Source organism: Bombus flavifrons, chromosome 2 (genome assembly GCF_040668555.2).
Source record: "Bombus flavifrons isolate JBK064 chromosome 2, iyBomFlav1_principal, whole genome shotgun sequence".
Classification (NCBI taxonomy): domain Eukaryota; kingdom Metazoa; phylum Arthropoda; class Insecta; order Hymenoptera; family Apidae; genus Bombus; species Bombus flavifrons.
In genome coordinates, this window is record NC_138443.1 from 19255428 (window position 1) to 19278227 (window position 22800).

The 22800-nt window shown below is 35.8% G+C and overlaps 4 protein-coding genes across 11 annotated transcripts in view; 1 reads left to right on the plus strand and 3 right to left on the minus strand.

Annotated features, from left to right (window-relative positions):
- Window positions 1-629: 629 nt before the first annotated feature.
- On the minus strand, window positions 630-3039 carry Ns4 (Nucleostemin 4). The gene is made up of 6 exons (XM_069131869.1): window positions 2895-3039; window positions 2580-2813; window positions 2175-2497; window positions 1465-2110; window positions 954-1376; window positions 630-883 (listed from the first exon to the last, which is right to left on the minus strand). The coding sequence occupies exons 2-6, from the start codon at window positions 2671-2673 to the stop codon at window positions 630-632; spliced, it is 1740 nt and encodes a 579-aa protein (XP_068987970.1). The 5' UTR covers window positions 2674-2813; window positions 2895-3039.
- Window positions 3040-3494: 455 nt separating this feature from the next.
- Window positions 3495-5855, plus strand: mRpS30 (mitochondrial ribosomal protein S30). The gene is made up of 4 exons (XM_069128365.1): window positions 3495-4245; window positions 4377-4975; window positions 5074-5467; window positions 5561-5855. The coding sequence occupies exons 1-4, from the start codon at window positions 3800-3802 to the stop codon at window positions 5775-5777; spliced, it is 1656 nt and encodes a 551-aa protein (XP_068984466.1). The 5' UTR covers window positions 3495-3799; the 3' UTR covers window positions 5778-5855.
- Window positions 5856-6135: 280 nt separating this feature from the next.
- LOC138187518 (lysosomal acid glucosylceramidase) lies at window positions 6136-8626 on the minus strand. The gene is made up of 7 exons (XM_069128421.1): window positions 8521-8626; window positions 8114-8444; window positions 7606-7865; window positions 7057-7491; window positions 6831-6910; window positions 6454-6728; window positions 6136-6346 (listed from the first exon to the last, which is right to left on the minus strand). The coding sequence occupies exons 1-7, from the start codon at window positions 8570-8572 to the stop codon at window positions 6247-6249; spliced, it is 1533 nt and encodes a 510-aa protein (XP_068984522.1). The 5' UTR covers window positions 8573-8626; the 3' UTR covers window positions 6136-6246.
- A 1098-nt stretch (window positions 8627-9724) lies between these two features.
- The window catches only part of LOC138187467 (lysosomal acid glucosylceramidase-like), a 36295-nt gene continuing 23219 nt past the window's right edge, over window positions 9725-22800 (minus strand). Inside the window, exons 1-8 of one of the 8 annotated variants that reach the window (XM_069128288.1) lie at window positions 12830-12994; window positions 12470-12536; window positions 11961-12291; window positions 11370-11632; window positions 10786-11217; window positions 10382-10461; window positions 9987-10261; window positions 9725-9871 (exon numbers count right to left, since the gene is read on the minus strand). In XM_069128288.1, coding sequence (XP_068984389.1) covers window positions 9769-9871; window positions 9987-10261; window positions 10382-10461; window positions 10786-11217; window positions 11370-11632; window positions 11961-12291; window positions 12470-12536; window positions 12830-12979 — 1701 coding nt within the window. In that variant the 5' untranslated portion in view covers window positions 12980-12994 and the 3' untranslated portion in view covers window positions 9725-9768. Of the gene's footprint in view, window positions 9872-9986; window positions 10262-10381; window positions 10462-10785; window positions 11218-11369; window positions 11633-11960; window positions 12292-12469; window positions 12540-12829; window positions 12995-13182; window positions 13282-14068; window positions 14187-19446; window positions 19937-22800 lie in introns of those variants that run through there. The other 7 variants (XM_069128298.1, XM_069128343.1, XM_069128307.1 and 4 more) reach the window with 7 other exon arrangements.

Sequence of the window (22800 nt, forward strand, 5' to 3'; positions counted from 1 at the left end):
AGATGTTGATGACAATGAATTCAGGTTCGATAACAAATGCGATGTGATACACGTATGACTCAACGTACAAGTAAAACTTATCTGAATGAACTAACTCGCAGTCCAAGTGGAACTGCCCTTATATATTCTTCTCCCCACCTCTCGGGTCAATCTTTGTTTTTAAAGAGAGCTATAATTATTCCATACCTCTGTCAGGTACACGTCCCTACCGTGACCGTGGCTGCATTCAGTGACCCATTATGTCACTTCGAGCCCAAGCCCATCGTCATAAAATCGGATTAAAACATTAAAACTATTTCTTAGTTTTATTACTTAAGGAGAGCTATGTAATTATTCTATACCTCTGTCAGGTACACGTCCCTACCGTGACCGTGGCTACATTCAGTGACCCGTTATGTCACTTCGAGCCCAAGTCCATCGTCATAAAATCGGATTAAAACATTAAAACTATTTCTTAATTTTATTACTTAAGTGTAGCTATAGTAAAAGTCTGGACTAGGGTATTGGGGTTTTTCCCAACATACCAAAAGGGAAGCCCCGATGTCCTTTCATCTCCGACATATACATACATATATATATATAACATGTATTCAAAGGAATAAATAAAATATTAATTAAACACTAACTAACTAAGGATTTATTTCTGATATATCTGTATACAGCGCTTCAAATTTGTTAACTACGTGCGATATTTCTGAGTCAGAATTATCGGATGTTTCTTGTGATGTTTGCTCTTCATGTTCTCGATTTTCTGAGAGTTTCTGTTCGTCATTTTCATCTTCGGACGAAATGTATATTCCTCTCGTATCACTTATATCTTCGCCTTTATTTTTAGCTTGAATCCATTTAACTAGTTCAATTTCTGGATGATTCTCCAACTTTTCTGTTACAAGATAGAAAGAGATTATTTTAAAAATAGTAAATTATTTATGCCAACGTCTAACGACAATTACCTTTATTAAGACTCCAATCTTGGGGATATACGTATATACAAATTTTCCCTTCAAGGGCCATTCTTAATAACGAATTAGCTGCCCTGTAAGAATCGTATCTAGCAGCTCGTGCAGTGAAGAAGTTTCGTTTAAAAGCCCAACTATCACAAATATCCATAGCGCTCCATGTATCATCGTTATCTTGATGTTGCAATTTAAGTATTTTTGGTAAATCTATTCTCTCAGCTAGAAATTTAATTGTTGTATATGGTTCGCTGACTTGAGCTATTGGGAAAGATCCCATTAATATTTGTAGTTGTTTAGGTACTGTAGATGGAAATACTAATCCTGGACAGTCACAGAGGCAAACGGTTTTTGTAAGAAATATGGTCTGAAAATGTTTAGTATGTCCTGGTGTACGTGACACGCTAACAACTTTTTTGCCTATGAAAGATATTTAACAAATGACATTTAAATGTTTAAACATTGTCACTTTCTAAATTCCAATTTTCTTATAAAAAATACTGCTTACCCATTAATGCATTCATTAAGGACGATTTTCCAACATTTGGAGTTCCGATACATCCTATGGATAAAACTCCATTTTTATAACGTTCGTGCTTGATATAACTTGTATCTCCTTTTTCTATAGTAATATTGCTTTTATGATCGGCATCGTCTAAATCAAATTCCATTTGCATTTCTTCTTGAATCTTTTCTTGCCAAGAAGTTAAATCCACATTATCTCCAACAATTTCTTTACAAATATCCAACAATTTCTGGGCTCCTTCTGCAGCCATTTTAAGTTTTCCCTTTCTCCGCCTTTGTTTCATTCCCTTTGTATCCCTTTTATTTCCACATAAATTATAAGTGGGATACGAAGTGAACATCAAAATATGTAACTTTGGGTATATGGTATGAAAATATTCTTTCCATGCTATTACTAAAGCTGGAGGTGCTAAATCAACCTTATTCAATACTAAAATCATGTCTTTTTTAAGTTCATTCGTTATATACTCGTATAAATATGGAGGAAACATTAAAACGGTATATCTAATATCAACAATGATTAATAAAATATCAGACATCTCAAGAACTCTCCATAACTGCCTCCAAGTTTCTAAATTTAATTCAAAGTAACTGATGGTATTTAACTTTTCCATGTTTTTTAGATATTCCTAAAAGTTTAAGCCAATATTAAATTTATCTCAACAAACATAAATGTATATTACAATTACTTACAGTAAAATACTTGTGTTCTGCCAATTCTAATTGTTTTTTTGACATATTAAAGTCCCATGGTGGCCTTTTTGGCATATCAATTTCAGGTGGAAAATAATTATTTGAAACTTCTTGATCTTTAAGAGATAAAGGTACAATAGCACTTCTGGATTGTTTCTTTCGTTTTAGTATTTCTTCTTCACTGTCTTGAAAGAATTGTAAAGTATATCTGTTTCTAAGAGAATTATCATTTCTTGGCTGTTTATTAATTCTTTGTATAGCATTATATTCATGATCACTAGAGTAATTTATGTCATCTTCCTTGTATCCCCTGTGACTTTCACCTGCTAATTATAACATAAAATTAATTATTCGAATATGTAATACATAAAACGTATCGTTCATTATTATATTGTGCATACATACTAAGTAAAGCCGAACTTTGCCGTTGCTTCTTAGTTTGCAATTGCTGTTTCTTTGCTTTACCGCTAAACGGCTTCTTTCTTCTTGGTTTCGACATTTTTCAATTAACTCAATTAACTCAATTAACTCAATTTTTCAATTAACTTAACCTCATAAACTTCACTAACTTCTTTATTTTGACGTTAAGGTATGACACATTAAGTACACATTAAGTGAATACTTTGACTAGCGGGATGCCTATATCGTATATAAGATTAAAAATTACTACTTTAATCAATATGTATATTTAAATTAACATTTTAAGAATTTAACAATTACTTTTAACAGGATTAAGATTCTACGGTTACAAAATTAATTATATTAATATATAAGATTTTATATATTTTTGACTCGTAAATGACCAAAGGAGTTTGTTCACTAACCAACTTTAACTTTCGCTTCGGCAGTCCAGTCCGCCGAAGTACTGCCAGTACTGAACTGAAGGACTAAACTGAAGGACTAAACTGAAGGACTAAACTGAAGGACTGAACTGAAGGACTGAACTGAAGGATTGAACTGAAGGACTGAGGAGCGCACAAGAAATGCGCACAAGAAATGCGCACAGTGTGCGTGGGAACGATATGAAATATCGCTTCACTGTCAATGGATTTAACAGATTTTTTAGTACGAAACAGTATACGATCGTTTGGATGTTTGAAATATATTGCGTAAAACTTTTTGATGTTGTTTCAACAATGAGTAATTTTTAAGAAGTGATTAATCCAATATATCAATAAAATCAACAGAAAACGTTCCGCCGATAACGAAAAAATATATTATTGACTACAGATGGCGTTGGTGTATGCCCGATATATGGGGTGCCGAACCTAGGATTTATCGTGTGGTTGCCGCTTATAAGTGACACTCATACCCACAGGTCATCTCGCGAGTGCCGCCTATAAGCGGTACCTGAAACGAGAGGGTTAGAGATTGATGGATATAAGTTCACATATACATATGTATATATATACACAAGTGTGTATATCTCCTGTAATTTATTATTTTTATTATATGTAGTATTTACTTTTTCTACAAAGTATTCTACATAATTTATTAATTGAAATATAAGATTCGTAGAAAGATGTGTGAACGATAACCAGGAAACCGTGTACAATATAGTTAAAGACTTGCACATAACCTCTGTATCTCTAATAATAATTGAAATATATTCAGCGACTTTTAACATGTATACAGGGCTACAGAAATCCTTACCAAACTATTCTACAAGTATTCTAAAAACTGTTATAAGAAAATGTGCGAGTATCGCGCTGAATGATACGGAAAATGTAATATATCCTCCTATTTTGGATTTATCCTATCATGGTAGGCTTAAGAGTAAACATGAAAAGTGGCATAATAAAATTAAAAAATTAGAAACTGTAGAGGAAAAATTAATTGGTATAAATATGCCACATTACTATGGTTGGAAATCGTTATGTTTAGAAGAAGGAAAAATTCCATACAATTCATTGGAACATGCTCAATACATTACACGTACTCATGTTACAAATTCTAATAAATTACCGTACTTTTACGATTCAATTATTACAACTGAAAAATTAGATGCTCTGGTACAAACTATTAAAAATCATATAGAAAATGCTATTATTTTTGAATATAATCATAGATTGTGAGTATAATTGCCTTGTGTTAGAAGTATAAAAATAATAATAATAATTTTCCCTTAAGTGACAAAAGTATTAATAAATTTACATTTACAGAAATAATTTATAGAATTAATATCATAAATATATATTACAGAAAGAAGCAAGAAATAACAGAGGAAATAGAAAATATTAAAGAGAAATTGGTAAACGATGCTGTTACAAATGCACTTGTTTTCCAAATCAATCGAATAATACTGTCCACTTTATCTTCGATGACACCACATTTATTGGAAACTGAAGTAGATTTTAAACCAAGAATAGAAGCATTTTGGTTTGCAGGTGACATAGAACGGCCGACTCTACAGAGAAAAAGAAGAGAGAAGATAGAACATTTGAAAGAATATGCAAATGATCCAATAAATATGCCTGTTCAATATGTTGGTTCTCCAATTCTACAATTAAGACATCAATTTCCTTTAAAGGAGATTGTTTCTCCAATATACTCTACTAATCCAGAATTAAGTATTCCTGAGTTCAAATTTGATCCTAGGGTACTAACTTATAAGTTTTCGTACAAACATGCAACTAATATACCTGGTTTCTGGCCCGGTGATCCTGCTGAATTTGGTTTGTTATCTTATCACAATATAAATAATTTATTTTTTAATTCAAAGATTAAGGATGAAGAAGCAATTACCGTGCAAGCTATTTTTGCATCTTATGGTTGGTTGTTATCGCAGGCTTGTTATCAAGGTAATACATTATGCGATAAATATTTCTTTTAACGAAGTTACTTCAATGTATCTTACTGTACATGTTTTTTTATTTCCTCTTACATTTTTTAATTTCAGGCTTTTCTACGTTCAACGATATAATATATCCATTAGTGTCGCAAACAATTTTGACAAACGGTCAATATTGGTCCTTTTGTGTTTACCAGTTGAACACCACTTTATTACATTGGGAATATGCAGATAAGAATCCTGCGCGTAATATATGTTGGATAACAGAACCAACGATGTTGTTTGATAAAATAGAGGATGGAAAAATTCAAGGGTTCAACGAAGATGTTTTAAAAAAATTGATCACATTTTATATCAATATGCCTGCAGCACGAAGTAATGAAAATATGAAACCATACTTAGGCGAATCTGTGAAATATGTTGCTGACATTACTGATCCCGAACGAAGAGCATGGTTAGAATCAAGATTTAAGTACCTTATGTCTAATAGACCAAGACATCAGTACGTACATATATGTATAAATAATCTATTATATATACTAAGAAACGATTAATTATCATCACATAAAAACATTAATTTCCCTTTGCTTTATAGGTTACAGCCTGAAATATATCATTGGCAGAAAATATATATGATTGATAACGCTACTCGCCCTATTGATAAGAAACGTGACCCATGGCAGTTTGGTTTCTCGGCTGCGAAACGAAGATTAAATCAGCATCAGCCGGCTTATGTACCAAAATGTTTAAGAGAAAATCCGAAAAAGAAAAAAATAGGCCGTTGGGCGAAAACATATTATCCAGATGCATAAACCACTAGGCTTATGTATCTTGAATATAAATGTTGTATCAATAAAAAATAAAGAGAACAGTTACCAGTTAAATTTCAATTAGAACGTTATTTCAATAGTTTTCCTTTCAATATTAATTCGTACAACAATAATTATACGTCTTTAAACAACTATTTTTCGCGTTCTTATAGTTTAACATACAATATAAAAGAGCTGGTATTTGTATAAGTCGAAGATGTCTTGACCGTATCGATAAAGTAATCTTACTATTGGAATGAAATTTTTCGTGATATGATATTAACTTTTGAAAATGGTCTACATTTTCGATAACAGTTTGATTACATCAATTGAACATGACGTTGAACTATATACATGAATATTTTTATTTGCACTGATGGGATTTTATTCGATTTATCTCTTACAGTAACGATTTATAATTAGAACTAATATAATATATAATATAAGGATATAATAAAGTAAGGAAGTCATACTATTTGTATTTCAGAGTATTCATAGATTGCGGAGATAATTCTAAACAAAGTGTACCTTTCTGTACATCCTTCAAAACTACGTATTTTGGGGAAGTAGCCCTGAAATAGAAATTTAAGATAAACATTTGTTTGGGATAAAAATAAACATTTCATCATTTTATGTTAAATAATTACGCAATAATAGTAATAATAACAATTTCTTTCACCTATTGTATAGGACAACGACGTTTTCCGCTGAAGGTGTAACGAAGGCTGCAGATTTGATAGTATCAGTGTCGGTAATAGAAATTCTAACAGAACCTCTGTCAACGAATCTGCTAAAATGTTTGATAGCATAATACATAGGTTGTTTATAAAATTCATCGGTTTTCGGGTTGACGATAATAGGGGCGTCGATATTGTTATTAATATTGTTTGGTCCACCAGTTTCGTCCAAAGCTAAATTCCAATCCACCCAACCAATTGACCAATGATTCATGTACTTGATGCAAAATACGTTTCGTTAACGATTAACTTTTATATTTAAAAATAGGATAAATATTCTTCAAGTAAAACGACCATAAAATCATGTAGGTTCTTTTACCTCTATTATGCTTAAAATATATCTTTCACCTCGATGCCACGATTCCAATTTAACTTTCGAAGTGTTCCATATTGGAGGTCCTATGGCGAGGAGTACCATGTCGATATAAGTTCGTAAACTAATTATTTTGCAAATTCGACTTTTTACAATCCTTCACAAGTAAAAAGTGTGCATTTTTCGTACATAGGATACTACGTACGTGAGCGTGTGCGCATGAAAGGCTTACCTATTACAGATGCTTCGGTCATGAAAATTAATTTGTCTGGGAACTCATCGTGGGTTTGATCTAATACATCTGCAGGAGTATTGGAGTCTTGATACCAATGCACAGCTGTCCCGGTAACGTATTTCTTTGCGTTTTCATTTCGGAACGTTGGTTCGACAAATCTGGGTAATACCTGCCTATTGTCATCAAAGGCGAAAATCAGTGTTTTATTGTGCGGCGACGATGCTAATGTTGGACCCAAGTTGTTAGCGATCCAATTAGCCATTGTTTCGGGTTCCCATCCCATAGAGATATTTGGAAATTTAAAAATTAAGGCAGTTAGTGGCTCGTTACCAGTCGTAATAGTCCATATGTCAATACCGTTGTTTTTATATTCATCCAGGAACTTTAGCAGATAGTCAGCGTAGACTTGGTAATACTCTTCTTTTAAGAAAGCTAATCAACGATTATTAGATTAATTTGACGAATTTATCATTAATACAGTTCATTCGTTGCACCGTTTTTTTTTTGATTTTCTAATTTGTTTCAGCACACTTCTAGCATACGTACTGAGTCCGTTGTCGTTGCTTTTCATCCATAATGGAGCAGTCCATGCAGCAGCGAAGAATTTAATTTCGGAATTGAATTCAAGCGCTTTCCTTGCATATAGCAGTTTGTAATCGAAATCCTCGTTCGCAAGTGAAAAGTGTTCAAGCGTGGTGTCATTGGGCGTATCGTCATACGTATACTGTCTTTCTGAAAAATCGCTCGCCCCAATAGGTATACGACCCAGTGTGTATCTGCTTCCTTCTTTTGGATCATAATATGCTCTATAAATAATTCAACGCTGTAATTATATATGTAAAATAAAAAGGATCGTACATTTCAATTGACAATTCAATTCGATAAATTCAATAAATTTAAAAGAGATATGCGACGAGGTTTATGGAAAAATAAAATTATATACAAGTATAGGGTACATTCTTTGTATGGCGCAACTTTTACCGAAAAAAGATATCACAGTATCGTGGATATTTAAAATATCGATCACGTTATCTCTGTAAATATCAATGATTACCGAATCAATTGAAGTTGAGTAGCTGGGCTGAGTTTTGCTATGTTTATACCAGTAGAATCGGTAAATGCGCCACCGAAGCCAAAAATCGTTTGATACTTTTTCGTATTATCTATGGTCAGCGTTACGTCCACAGGGAAATTTTCGCAGCTATCAAATTTTAGTTCTAACATCTTCATTCTCAGCCCCTGTTTATTCGTCACATACCAATAAGAATTACCTTCCTCTGGAACTTCCGGTCTACCATCTGGTAGTCCATCGCAATATGTTGCATTGCAAACACATGCAATTACGTCGTTGTCTATACGGTACGGCACGCAATCATTCGCGATACCTATGATGAATGAAAATATTTCCACTAAGTTCGCCAGAAATTAAATTTATCTTCACAGGAAATAACGAGAGCTTACCTTTGTTGAAGAAGAAAATAATTAGCAGAAGTGTCTTCCACGCGTGTCTCATGGTGTTTGTGAAAAACTAAAGCAGAAGTGTGAATAGTAGCTAATTGGCACTCGAATTTATATAAGCATGTTGTATATTGTCATGCATACAAAAAAAGTAAACTATCTAATCTTCACCCGCCTGTCTCTTATAGTTAATATATTATCTGTGTGTTTTCTAAATGATTCTTTTCTAATTTTTGGCGGTATCATCCGAGTAAATAATTGTCTTGTGCTGATAATAATAATAACTTTACTGCTTGTTTACATATCGACTTCTATAAATTCCTATACAATGTAATTAGTGTCTTTTCTGTGAAAATGTGAAAAAATGTGAAAGTGTCTTTCTTTCGTAAACGTGTTTTTTACAACAGTGCACCTTCATACAAACGCGAAACCAAGTTTGTGAAATGTCGCGGTGTTTATCTCAACATAATAAAATGGATCGTACGTAATTCGACAAAATAATATAAAACGAAAAACGTTGTGCGTCTATTATTTCCTCATAAAACGAAAGAAACTTTTCGGACAACCTAATATACGTACATTGTATTTAAATGAATGTATTTTTATACATTATTATATACAGGGTGGTTGGTAACTGGTGGTGCAAGCGGAAAGGGGGTGATTCTATGCGAAAAAAGAAGTCGAAAATATAGAATAAAAATTAAAAAAAAAATTTTTTTTTTTTTAATTTTTTTTTAAATCTACAGTGAGATCCGTTATAACGAGACGCGATAAAGTGCACGCGTACCGAGCGAAAATTCAAAGTCGATTTTCTCGAAAACAAAGCCTCGAACGAAAAATTTTTATTCTATATTTTCGACTTCTTTTTTCGCGTAGAATCACCCCCTTTCCGCTTGTACCACCAGTTACCAACCACCCTGTATTACGTATACATAGATACAATACATATATATGGTATAATATACAATATGTACATAGCTAAAGTGAAATAAGGATTGGATAAATTTGAAAGGGAAAGTTCAGTTAGTAGATGAAGATATGAACATTTCAGATTTTTCAATTTCATTTTATCGTGTTAATAGATAATAGACTGTTACTCGATGACTCGTTATTAAGAAAATTTCAATTTCGAGATGCACGTTTTATTATGTTATATATTAGCGTTACAACGTACGTTGTAATTGCCATTTATCGGTACATACAATATGGCGATATTACAAATTATATTTAATAATCAACGAGTTACAAGTTCTATTGTGCATAAATTATGGTATTCATGGAGTATGCAGGTAATTCCAAGCAAATAGGATTCCTTTTCGGATCATTGAGAACGATGTTCTTCTTCTGGGTATCGCTGTAAAAGAAAATAAATTTTGTGAACAAATTATTAAACTCAATCCCAACAATGTTGAAAACTGAGGTAATTGGTAAATTATTTCGTAATTTTCTGTAAAATAAACTGTGATTACTTGTTATATAGAACAACCACGACTTCATCCGAAGGTGTTACGAAGGCTGTAGCTTTAACACTGTTCGTATCGGTGATAGAAATCCTAATGGAGCCTCTACCGACGAATCTGCTAAAGTGCTTAAGAGCATAGTACATCGGCTGTTTATAAAATTCATCGGCGTCTGCATTTACAATAATGGGCGAGTCGACGTAATTTTGAATCCAGTTTGGCCCACCGGTTGTGTCTAAAGCTATATTCCAGTCTACCCATCCAATCGCCCAATGATTCATATACTTCAAACGGAATATTTTTCTTATAAGTAGAAGTAATTTTTGTACGTGTTTAATGTACAATGTTTTCATTAAGAAACTTTATGTCTCGTACACGATTATAACTGTAACCATTTACCATACCTGTATTATGCTTAAAATATATTCCTGCCCTCTGCTCCACGAACCTAAGGAAACTTTTGGATAATCCAAAGCTCCGGCACCTGCGTATAAAATGATGTTACCGTTATATATAGTTGTTGATCACGTGTAATATATAATAGTTCAAAAAGGAAATGTTACTGCAGAACGTCTATGGAACTGACGTTTCACGAAGGAAACATTATTTAAGTTGATCTTGAAATTTAATTAAAATCACTAGATACTTTTTTCTGGATGAAAAACTCGATATAGGTATATGTATATTTAAAAAGCAAACTTTTGCTCTTTATGTGTAGCGATCTCTTTGTAACAGTTGTTAGAGAAAGCAAGCGTTGTGTTAAACTGTTCCATAATTGTTACGGAGATATAGCATTTGAATAGTTTACCTGTACATGCTTCAGTCATGAGAATAAATTTATCTGGAGAACCATTGTGTGTTAAATCCAATAATATTGGCGAAGTGAAACTATCCGTGTACCAATGTACAGCCGTACCAACAATGTAATTTTTCGCGGTTTTATCTTCGAAGACTTTATTTACGAACCAAGGTAATTCGATTCTCTGATCATCTAGAACAAGAATTTGTGTGCCATTGTGGGTGGACGCTGCCAAAGTTGGACCCGCATAGTTAGCGACCCAATCAGCGAGAGTGTCTGGTGTCCAGCCCATAGTGTTAAGGCGATCAAAAGGTACATAAGCGTTTAACGGCTCGTTTCCCGTCGAAACGGCCCATACATCAATGCCATTGCTTTTATACGCGTCCAAAAATTTTACTATGTAATTGGCATAAACCTGATAATAATCCTTCCTTAAAAAGCCTAGACATAAATTGTAAATTAGTATTATAATATATTACGAAACATGCTTAAGGAATTATTCGAAACGGCTCCTTTTCAAATAAAAAGGATACATTTTTCCATCGTTTTTCTTCAATTTTTTCTCCTTCTCGATATTGTATCAACGCACTTACCAAATCCATTGATTCGATCATTAGTTTTCATCCATGGCGGAGCTGACCATGCAGCACTAAAGAATTTCACATCAGGGTTTAATTCAATGGCTTTTCTTAGATATGGTATCTTATAATCGTAATCTTCCTGAGCAAGGCTAAAGTTTTGCAGTGACACATCACCAGCGACGTCATCGTACGTGTAAGGTCTCGTAGAGAAGTCAGTTCCAGCGATTGGTATTCGAGCTAACGAATACCTGCTCCCGGTTGAACCGTAGTACGCCCTGCAAGCGATTAAACACGCTCATTTGTACGTATAGCAACATACGTAATTAGATCGAGGTAATATCATGTTCAAATAATTACTTCAAATCATGTCGCACATACAAGAAGCAAACGTTATCGTGTTATCAATTTCTTTAAGAATTACAAGTCCATCATTGTTCATATTCACTTTTCGGAATTTTTCAACGATGTTTTATAATTCGTAACTTTAAAAATAAAAATAACACAAATTTCGATCATTTTCACATTTACTTATAAATTGTAGACAATTTAAACGCATAATTAAAACGTGAATCCGTTTGTGTATCTTTATCGAGGTTTAATTACCGAATTAATTGGTCCTGAGTAGCCTCACTGAGATTTTTGATATTTATTCCCACCGAGTCCGTAAAAGCACCGCCAAAGCCTAAGATGGTTTGATATTTTCTCGATGTATCTATATGTAGAACAGTATCGGTGTTGGAATTTTGACAAGAACCCATCCGCGCCTGTGACATGCTCAGCCTGAGACCCTCTTTGCTCGAAACGTACCAGTAGAACGTTCCGTTCTCTGGGACTTTGGGGTTGCTATCCGGTAGTTCGTCACAGTAGGTTGCATTACAAACGCATACGATACTGCCCTGACCAAAATTTCGAGGCACGCAGTCATTTGCATCGCCTATGGTTAAATATATCTGTTGTTAAATATTTTACAATTGGTAAGATGCAATTGCGCGAGCTAACGTTAAAACGTATAGCATATCATTAGAGGAAGAAAAATACTTTGGATTCAGGTATTTTCTATTTTGCGGAGTCTTGCGAACATCGTTGTTAAATTTATCAAGATTTATCCTTACCTGCAACGATGAACAATATTACAAGCAGAAGCGGCGCTTTGCATTTGTCCCACATAATTATCGATGACTACTGAAACAGAACATTCATATACATATACATAGGTTTGTATTTTAAAGCATTACGTGTTTTAGCGACTTTCCATTTGATTTGCGTGAAAGCAAAAGAATCTATTATATTAAAAAGATTCCGTTCTTCGATAGGTGCGGTTGAATATAATATTTGAACGATCGGATGTTTCCTACGTGTTCGGTTCTTTTTCATAAAACGTATTGTTCTCGGCAGTCTGTATGTTGCGTCACCTGTCGCGTCACCTGTCGCGTCGTTGCTTCGCTGCTCGCGTTACCTATATCTACGAGTACCTCGTATCTCTTTCTCTTCTTTCTCACTATTTTTCCTTCTTTCCGAGAAATACAGGTTAGTTGCAACAATGATCTGTAGACGGTTGCTTTCAGATTGAAACGCACATTCCAACGAACTTTCGGACGTCGAACAATATAGTTATCGATCATAACTGTATATTTCACATTATAACGATTGCCTAGAGAAAATATATTTTAACAACTCGAGTGTCGAATCCCTCGCCTCGACGAAGCAACAGGAAGGAAATTGCTATTGACGTATAAAGCGTTTATAAACCGAAAATGTCTCAAAGTACGACCATGACGCCGGTGAAATGAAAACGTTGACACGTAGAATTTCGATTTGATTTTACCGTTCGTCTAAGGCTCTTCGTATAGTTCGAATCGTGGCTGACATCTATTGTATCGTGCAATGAATCGCCACATTTTATGCACATTTTCGATCACGCTACATCGATTATTTATGCACTCGTACGTTATCGTTTCTCGTGATACCTGAGAATGCAAATTTCTTTTATTTTGCTCTGCAAACTATTCAGGCAAGTGAAAGATCTTGTAATTTCGTTCGAATTATAGCTATCTAATTCGTAATATACATAGCGATACTGCAAGTATATTGGAACGACAAAGAAAATTTTAATTGGCTATGTGACGAAAGAAAATATATATGAGATATATAGTGAGTGTTAGCGAGACGGAATGTTATTTGAAACAATAAATATGTATGCGGGTATATTATATGTATACGTCTTATAAGATATTATTTCTCATGCTTTATAAATAGACCGTGAATTATTTACCATTTTACCTGCACTTTTGTGATCTTTTTTTTATCAGGAATATATTCCTTGCTTTTTTTTGCAGTGTCATGCACTTGTTACCTATGTTTAGAGAATACGATAATCGAACAATGCGAGAACAGAAAGAAAAGGGACAAGTTTGCTCGTTATTGCCATTATTTTCTAGTTATGTCGATACTTGAAGCTTATAAAAAGCGTAGGAATTTTCTAAGCAGATTGTAACAAATGATCAAGGCGTTTAACCGAATAGATCGTAAACTGCTTTATACGTATCTTTGTTAGGATTACGAGGCGCAGAACGTAGACCGTACGCAAGAACACGGGTCTCGCGATTATGGATGAACCGATGTATGGCCAATGCAAGTAAAATTCGAATCGGCGAGCTATTCTTGCTTGATCGTACTCGGCGAGTGGCACGGGACGTTCTTGAAAAACTCACCGAATAAACGAATACAACGATCTGTAAATATGTTTGGAAAAATATGTTTGAAACCGATCTCGTAAAATGTTACTGCGATGTGCTGAATTTAAGGTCGAAACTAGCCAAGAAGTGAAATTCAGTTCTTTATATATATTCCAAAATGGTATAATTTTGATGGTGGGGCACGTGAGACTTAGCGATATAGCACAGTGGTTCCCAAACTTGTTTTGGTCACGGCGCATGTTTAAAAACGTAGAGACATCGCGACGTACGTGGTATATAAATTTTAGAATTTATTCGAAAGAGGCATTTATACACACATTGATAAAAAAGAAGAAAAAAGTATCTCGCTCTTTCGCGGCGATGCACCTAATTTTATTCCGGGACGCACCTTTTGGGAATCACTGATTTAGCACGATGCGCTCGCGTACGACACAATCGCATATGACTCTATCCCAGAAAGAGATACACCAGACCAAACATACGCGTTTTCGCTTTGTGCAGGGTATGTTACTAGCGGTAACATTTTGTTCCACATATTCTCTTTTCGAGAAAGCGTTGCTCCTATCTAACATTTTCAATAAAATCTTGATTATTCGCTTATTCGAATGCAACGTTGAATCTTACAAATAAAATAGAATCTTCGAAATATGACGGATTTTTATTCGAACTATGTAGCGCCATTTAATATCGAAAGTTCAACTTAAACGATATTCACGCCAGCATGTCGATTAAACAAAAGTATGAAAGACGAAGTCTTTGTAAATTCGTTGTTCGCGTGGCGGCATTCAGTCAGCTTTAACGAAGTTAATCGTTTCTGTCTCGTGAAAATCAACGGGCGACAAACTTTGGATAAAAAGAGAATGCGCAGAGGTTTTGCTCCAGAAGCGACTTGAGCGATTTTCGTGAAATCTTACTATAGCGAGAACAATACTTGGTGAGAATCTTTTGTACAAAAATAACAATGCGGTGAAATGGAGTATATTTCTTTTTTACGCTCCATATATCAGTTAAATATTTATCGAACCGAGATAATCGCGATGTGTAGTTTCAGACTACAGATTCGGTGTTGACGAACGATAACATTGTAGTCTGGAAACGATGACGCCTTGCGATTCGCCAGCATCGCGTATCTTGAATCGGGGCGGATTTTGTGGCGGATTCGCGTGTGTGTCATCATTGACAGTAGATCGTATTAGTAGCGAAGTAAAAATAGATCACAACTAACGTTAAACTTAAAATAGTCGAACAAAATTCAACCTGAGAGAATCCATTAAATAGAATATTGTGAAAATAACAATAAATGATCGTGTTGTGTATATTATTACGTGGAATCGTTCGAAAAGGTACTTCGTAAAGACAACACGTGGAATGAACGTAGGAATAGGATCGAGTCGCGCTCAACGACGCGATCAATTTTAATAGCGGAATAAAATTGACATTTCTATCGAAAATTACATTTGAACGAATTTCTCGAATCGAACGAATTTCTGGAATAAAGTTGCGCGCAACGAGACATTTCGAATCGAAGTCGTCTCGCTTCGTCCGTCTTTCATTCTCTCGTCAATTAGCTTTTATTCAGCCGTATTACTTTTAAAAATGCGGTTTGATTTAAAATTGATGTCGTATATCCAAGTTTCTATATGTACATGTATTTATATTTTATCTATCGTAACTTTAATGGTACGCTCATAAATTACGTTTGCAAGTCTTTGAATATTTAGATTTCAATGCCAACAATGCCCGACCACTTCCTTGACAATGTAGATACGCGACTATCTTCTAAAAATATTTTGTATTATCGGTTTAACCTTCCCAAACTGTTTAGTAATGGGAATGCTTATCACTCGGTGTTTCTTCCTCGTTCAGTAATCATCAGTTACTCTAACTGTATATCATAACTACGATAGATACATACATTGAGAAATAAGGTCGCGAAGACAGAGCGGTGCGAGATTCCCTGTGAAGTTAATTGCTCTTGAGAACAGAGAATTCAGGTAACAGCAAAAAAAAATAATTTTCACGCACATGTCACGACCGGCTCACTTTAAAATCGGAGATAAAGATGTGGTGGCACTCGGCGACAATATATATCGCTGAAGTGTCTAATGAACCATCAACATCCCAACGGTCCTTCCACCGAAGGTTCTAGAAGAAAGAGCACGTGGCAACGGCCGCGGACGCCTAGCAAATGCATGGACGGTGGGGATGTTGAGGGATGACAAAAGAAAGTGATCGGATCCGATCGAAAGTCAAAAAATCATAAGAGCTTCAGTCTTAAAAGGTCACGCTTAGAGCTCGGAAGTAGATTGTAAAACCAAGTGTTAGAAGAAAAATAAAGTTTCTTTTTTTTTATTCTTTTTCGTTGTTCTTTTGTGTAATTTTACGTGACACACACGTCGATAAGTGGATCGAGTCGCAGGATAGCTTGACAAGTGGATAGGATACGAACGCGAAAGAAACCTGAATTTTCAAATAAACGTCCTTGGAAACATTGTGCCTGACATCGTTGCGAGTAATCTTCGCCTTGACATCGCGTTTATAAATTAGGAGTATCATTAGTGTCCGAAATATTTTCAGCCTTGATAGATTTTTAGTACCTTACGAATCGTAAGTAGTGTTCGTTTGTGTCAATTACGCGAAGTGTAAATTAGGAGAAATAGACGGTAACCCGACTAACGAATCGGCGAAAGACGGCGATAAGAGTACGCAAGTAAGTTCTTGTGTGGACGAGCGAAGGATTTAGACTCAAGGGGATCCTGCACCCACATTCGTCCCATAGGTTCACTGTCTACGACATTTATCCACGATGACTATCGCTATCGAGTGTGCACTGTACAGTGTGCAGGCACAAGTCAAGTTCCAATAGTTTATACAAGGCACAAAAATGCAATCTAAAGTTCAAATTCCATGGCATAGATCAAATTCATAGGTACGATATCTTCGCTTGTGATCTTAACGATCGATCGTGACATAAAAGTTTTAATTAATTGCTACTCTATCGATGTAAATAAACGCGTGCGAAGTTAAATCTACTGGATAAATGTCAAGAAAAGTAGATCGAAACATACAAGGAAGTTTAATCTTGCGTCGGTGGTACGGTACGAGGCAGCAGAACGGTATAATTATGCAAATCGGTAGCGAAAGTTTTTAATGAAAATTTGTAATTTTGAATTTTCTAAGAACTCTAAACTTTCCAGATGCGATGAAAATGTTAATCAAATGGTGTTTCGATGTCTCAGTGAAACGTTCTACGTCGATCTGTCGTTTGCATTTAAACGCGTCTTTCCCTTCTCGTCCCTTCGTTTTAACTATGGCTCTTGGTTTTGAAAACATAGAAACGCGTATTTGGCTAGAAAGAACGCAACTGTTCCCAACTAATCCTGGAAAGTAGCGAAGGGCTCGATGTTGACGACGTTGGTAAGAATAGATGGCACTTTGCTTTCTTAGGCTGAGATTAAATTAAAGTAAGAGACAAACGAAGGCGCTAAACGTGCTTCGCTCCTGTGAACATCTGAAATATGTCAGTTCGAATTAAGGTGGCTAAAGCCATCGATCACACTCCTATAGAATATACGTATAAATACTCTCGGGCGATTTTCAGCGGCAGCGATTCGTGTTCCGCGTCGCCATATCGGTCGCGATGCTGTTTTTGATTAAACGACACCTTTTTTTAACGAATCGTCCGAATTCGTAGTTCTTTCGTGCTTTCGATCGTAGTCAATGTGCAAAACGATTCGATTAATTTTCGTCATATCGAACGATAATGATATAATTGCGCGATACTAGCGCGAATAGCGTCCGTCTCTTCCATATTTCGTAATCGTAACTAAGATCGTTCAACCGGATAAAAAATATCTCTTTACTCGCACGTAGTAGAATGCATGTTTGTAAGTGGGTATTAATTATGCTATCTATTTCGTTAGTCGTTGTTCGTATCTAATTGGTAACTGGTACTGATAAAATATAATCACAGTGCTAAGAAACATTCTCGCTGATTTACATAAGTTAATTACCATTTTAAAGTAGTAAATACACTTAAAAATTACAATTTACTCCTACGTGTACGTATCTTTACATTGCAACTGGTCTTTATACGTATTGTTGTAAATAACTTAAAGTTTGCATGAACAAATGGTCGTCAATGTCGTTGAAAGTGTACCGTGTAATTTCGTGCTTGAGTTTAACATAAAAAATATCAGCAGATACATAATGTTACTTTATCCTTAGCGATTCTCTTGGACTCATGTAAGGACAGTTTTTTTATTTACGCAAAGTTCGGCACTTTTCTTTTTAACTCGGAAATATGCGATAAAGAAACAAAAGCAAAAGTCGAAGACTCGAGCGAAATAAAACTGTCGTAATAATTTCTCAAGTTCGATGAAAACAGTCGATATCCGAAAAACTTTGAGCTATTTAATCAAATCATTTGAAATATGTACTTTTGTCACGCGATCTTTTTGAAACTGTACGAGTACTATCTCGAACGATTAATTTCTTTTAAATATTCGTACACTGTCATTGGATTATTCCGCAGACTCGTTAATATGGTATTGCCATTTGTTGGACTATCATCTCTCTCTTTAACGTCTAATCGGGTAACAGTCGTACGTTGAAGAAAATTCGAATGGTAACGCGTTCGAAATGTAACGATAAAGAACGCGGGAGATGATTAAAGAAAGGGTTCTTACACGCGTACAGCTTTTTATTCGTAGCATCTGACTCTGCTAGCTTCCTGCGGCAGATTTTCGTAGGATTTTATAATAATTTCTGGTCACGTCCGGGATATGCATGAACTTTAAAAAGTGGCGCCTTTGTGCTTACGGAATATTAAAGCCATTCATATTTACCAGTGAGTAGATACCTACTGTAGACACGTAATAATGCACAGTCCTTTTTCTTTTCGTTTTGAAATTATCGTCCCTTTCTGTTCGTTTGCGTATTCAACGTAAGACGACGCTATTTCGCTACTTCCGATGTTCGGATTCATTGCCGGCTATTCTACTTCGCTACTTCTGATTCCGGCCTATGAATATGAATCGCATCAATTACATGGAACGTGATCTAACTTACCGGCTACAGGGTGTTAAAAGAATAACGGCCGTGAGCCTTTTCCATGCAGAGCGTCGGTTTGGCCAAAGAGTTATTCTTACACAGGTTAGATATATCGCGTTGCATGCATTTATACGCAATTCGTTTATGCGAATATACGGTATAGTTTCATCAAAATATACGATCTAAATACGTGGTTCGATCGATTCATTCGCAAGTATGTAAAAGTATAACGACAATATGATTTTGATTTTAGTGAGAAATAGAAAATATAGTCACCCATTGGCTTCTCGTGTTATTCGTTCGACGTAATAATCTTTAATAGAAGAGAGAAAGAAACTTACTTGCAAAGTGAGAAGCGTTCGTGGATAAATAAATAAATAAATTAATAAATAAACGAATCCGAAACTACCGTAACGTTCATCCGGTGCGATCGTACGAGATAGTAAATTTAAAGAACGAACATATTGCTGCTGAACGTTACTAAGAGAAACGCGACCGAGGCAAATACGTATAACGTGGAACTTTTAGCGATCTCTACTGTGTTATGTAATCCCGAAGTCGGAGAAAGAGCAACGTAACGTATCCTCGGTAATGCGGATGCGGGAGGCGGTATCAGCAGTCATGCGCTAGCCTGCCTCTCGATCCCTCGAGTCCAACTTTTCGTAATGGATGCAGGACGCATCTATCATCCCTCGTCATCAACGTCAAAATCCTGGCCAAACACGGCAGCCATCGGCCCGCCACTGAATACCGACTACCGAATACAAAAGAGCAACCAACGAATAGCAGATAGTACGTTCAGCTACTTTCTAGCTTCTTCCGTCTGAACGCGTTCCGTCTATTGGTCTACACGCGGGCGCTCGTTACCCAAAATTACTCGTTATTCCGAGATATTCTTATTTCAGAATTCTAACCAACCGCGCCAGCATCTGCGACCAAAGACGCTGATTCGACTATCGTTGCGTAATAACGTACAGTGGTAGGTCAAAACGACGAATCGAATCTACTTTTATTATCGAAAGGAGACACTTAGCAGAAGCGGAGAATGCGTCTCGTACACGTTCAACGATATAGCCGAGTTCAACGATGTTCCTCGGAACAATTCGTTCGTCCGACGATACGCATTTCTTTGTTTCATTTTGCTCTATACTCCACAGAAGTACTTGATAACAGTTTGAAGCACAGTTTTTCGATAGGAAGCATCGTTCAACGAATTTTCACGAATTTTCAACGTCCATGCGCGATGCATGAAATCGTTGCTACGTTCTGGATTCTATGCTCCAATTGTCGAAACGCTGCGCAGGAAATAAATATATGCGCTAAAGCAACGTTCCTTTTTCAGAAAACTTTCAATTTGATTAAATTTCAGCTTTGGCTTCAGTTTTCTAACTCGTGCGAGCTCTTCTAATATTATCCAATGAATTCTTTCGACCGACTTTCTTCTTCCAATGGAATGCTATCGTTGTTAACCATACCTTGCCTTTCGTCCATCGATTTAGCTTTAGTTTAGGTTTAATTTTGTACGCATGACGTACGATTTGCAACATCTGGAATATTATTCGTATTAAAGCATCGAATTCGCACAGTATGGAACAGGGAAGATTTAACGTTTAAGCTGCAATGCCTCCCTGGATGGGCTTTCATTCTTTCGGGGATAGTTTGAAAATCGATCGAATTTAAGTGCAAGTAGATCATCTCTTACACGCTGTACGTATTTTTTGAAAACCTTGACAATCTAAACGATACCTCGGCACGAACAACGACAGAGTAACGCATTCGACGAGAGAAAATAAAGATATTATTAATCGAACGGTGGAAAAAACGAGCAATTTTTTTTTTAAAATCTTCGCATTTTGGCAGAGCTATTTTTAGACTACTAAAGCGAAATACGAATACTTATCATCGTCGGGCGAAAGATAATTAAGGCGAGAGCGTTGCAACTATTTTGCTCATTTTGCGTTCGATTTGTATTTCTCTTTTCTCACTATACGTTCTCTGTGGTTTCGGTGGCTTTAAATCGGAATAGCAATTACTCTCCTGTTAACGTTACTCGTAACAAAAAGTCGATGCCTTTACAGAAAGATCGTTCCATTTCCTCCGTCAAAGAGATTATCGCTCAAGGTGTGTGAAGTCTTAACGGAAACGAACCGAAATCTCGTAATTCTGATAATAAGAATAAGGAATATCAAAGTGGAGGGAACGTTGCGCTCAGCCTGAAAACGAACCACCAGTAATGACCTAAGTTTGTCACGGAGCGGTTTGAGATAATAGCGAGAGGTTAGACGAGCGCGTGGTCAAACACTCGGCGACCCGCTGGATTACATCGAAATCCGAACGGTATAGAAAGCAAATTGTTGGAGCAAATACGACGTTCGCCCATTTGAACTTGCTTCCAGCCTTCGATGAAAGTGGAATATCCTTTGAGTTTCTTGATTGTTTCCGACTTAACTTCTGGCCCAATTCCCTTATCGAATAATTTTCGTAATTTCGTCATGATCTATCATTCTGTGAACTGTTGAATGAAAACGTCCTTGGAAACGAGCCGAATTATTTCTGGCTGTTACTTCAAATCGCACTCGCAAATCTAAATTTGTCGAATACAAGCGTAGACGCATTGTTTTTTACCAAAGCTTCTCTCCAAAGCACACATTCTGATGTAGATAAATTTTCCATCGGGAAAAATTGAACGGTAATTTGTTCGGCGAACGAGCAAACTCGATAGAAGAAGAGGAAATTGCATCGAAATGGATTCGTATGCAACGCTAAGTGCATTCAACGTGATAAGGCAATATTTTAAGAATTTTAATACGGTTTCCGTGCTTTAAAGCGTAAAGTTTTATTTCCCTGTGTCACCCGAGTCCGCTATATTTGCAGGTATTCTATATTTATAGCGTCCCTCGGAAGCTAATGCATTGCAGTAAGGTCGTTTCATACTTTATATTTATCCGTTGTTTCATAGTCGAATCCTTAGAATCACTAATTCAAGGCAAAGAGAACTCTATCGGAATAAGAACTTTTTAAGGAGTTATTTGTTTCGTTAAATTCGCTGGTCTAATAACGTTGTGTTACGTTACATAAAGAAAGAACGATTATCCAAGCTGGACGAAATTGCTTAGGCGACTAAAAACGATCGATGGACAAATAATACTTAATGGATAGGAACGTACGGGATGAACGTATTTTACAAGAAACTTATATTTTACTGGAAAGGTTTACGGCTTAATTTGCCTTTGTTGCCGCGAGTACAGATAATAAGAGTAATGTGCCGTGATTATAGAGTTGGTCGTTGTATCGCTTTGTTACCGTCTCGCAAGACCAACGTGAAAACTCTCGTCCGCTTTCTGCGTAACTTATCAAAATCAAACTGGCCGTACATTTAGTGGAAAAAATGCTTTACACGACTTTAATCCGGAACGCACGGGTCGACTGCTTGAGAAACAAAGCAAGCAGGACTACTCGGAAAAAGTATTTAGCTGAGAGAAAAGTTTGTATAGAAAATGCAGATTTATCGCATCCTTGAATACTCGTTCTTCGTACTGGCTTTGTCCGTAACTATTCGCTCGAAGCGAACTCAATGAGAATTTAACGCAACGACAACCAAGTTGCAAATTCTGTCGGTTTTCAACTTCGGCAAAAAATTAATCGAAATGATTTTTAGTAATCGAGTTTAATTCGATCGAAGCGGAGCTATTTGT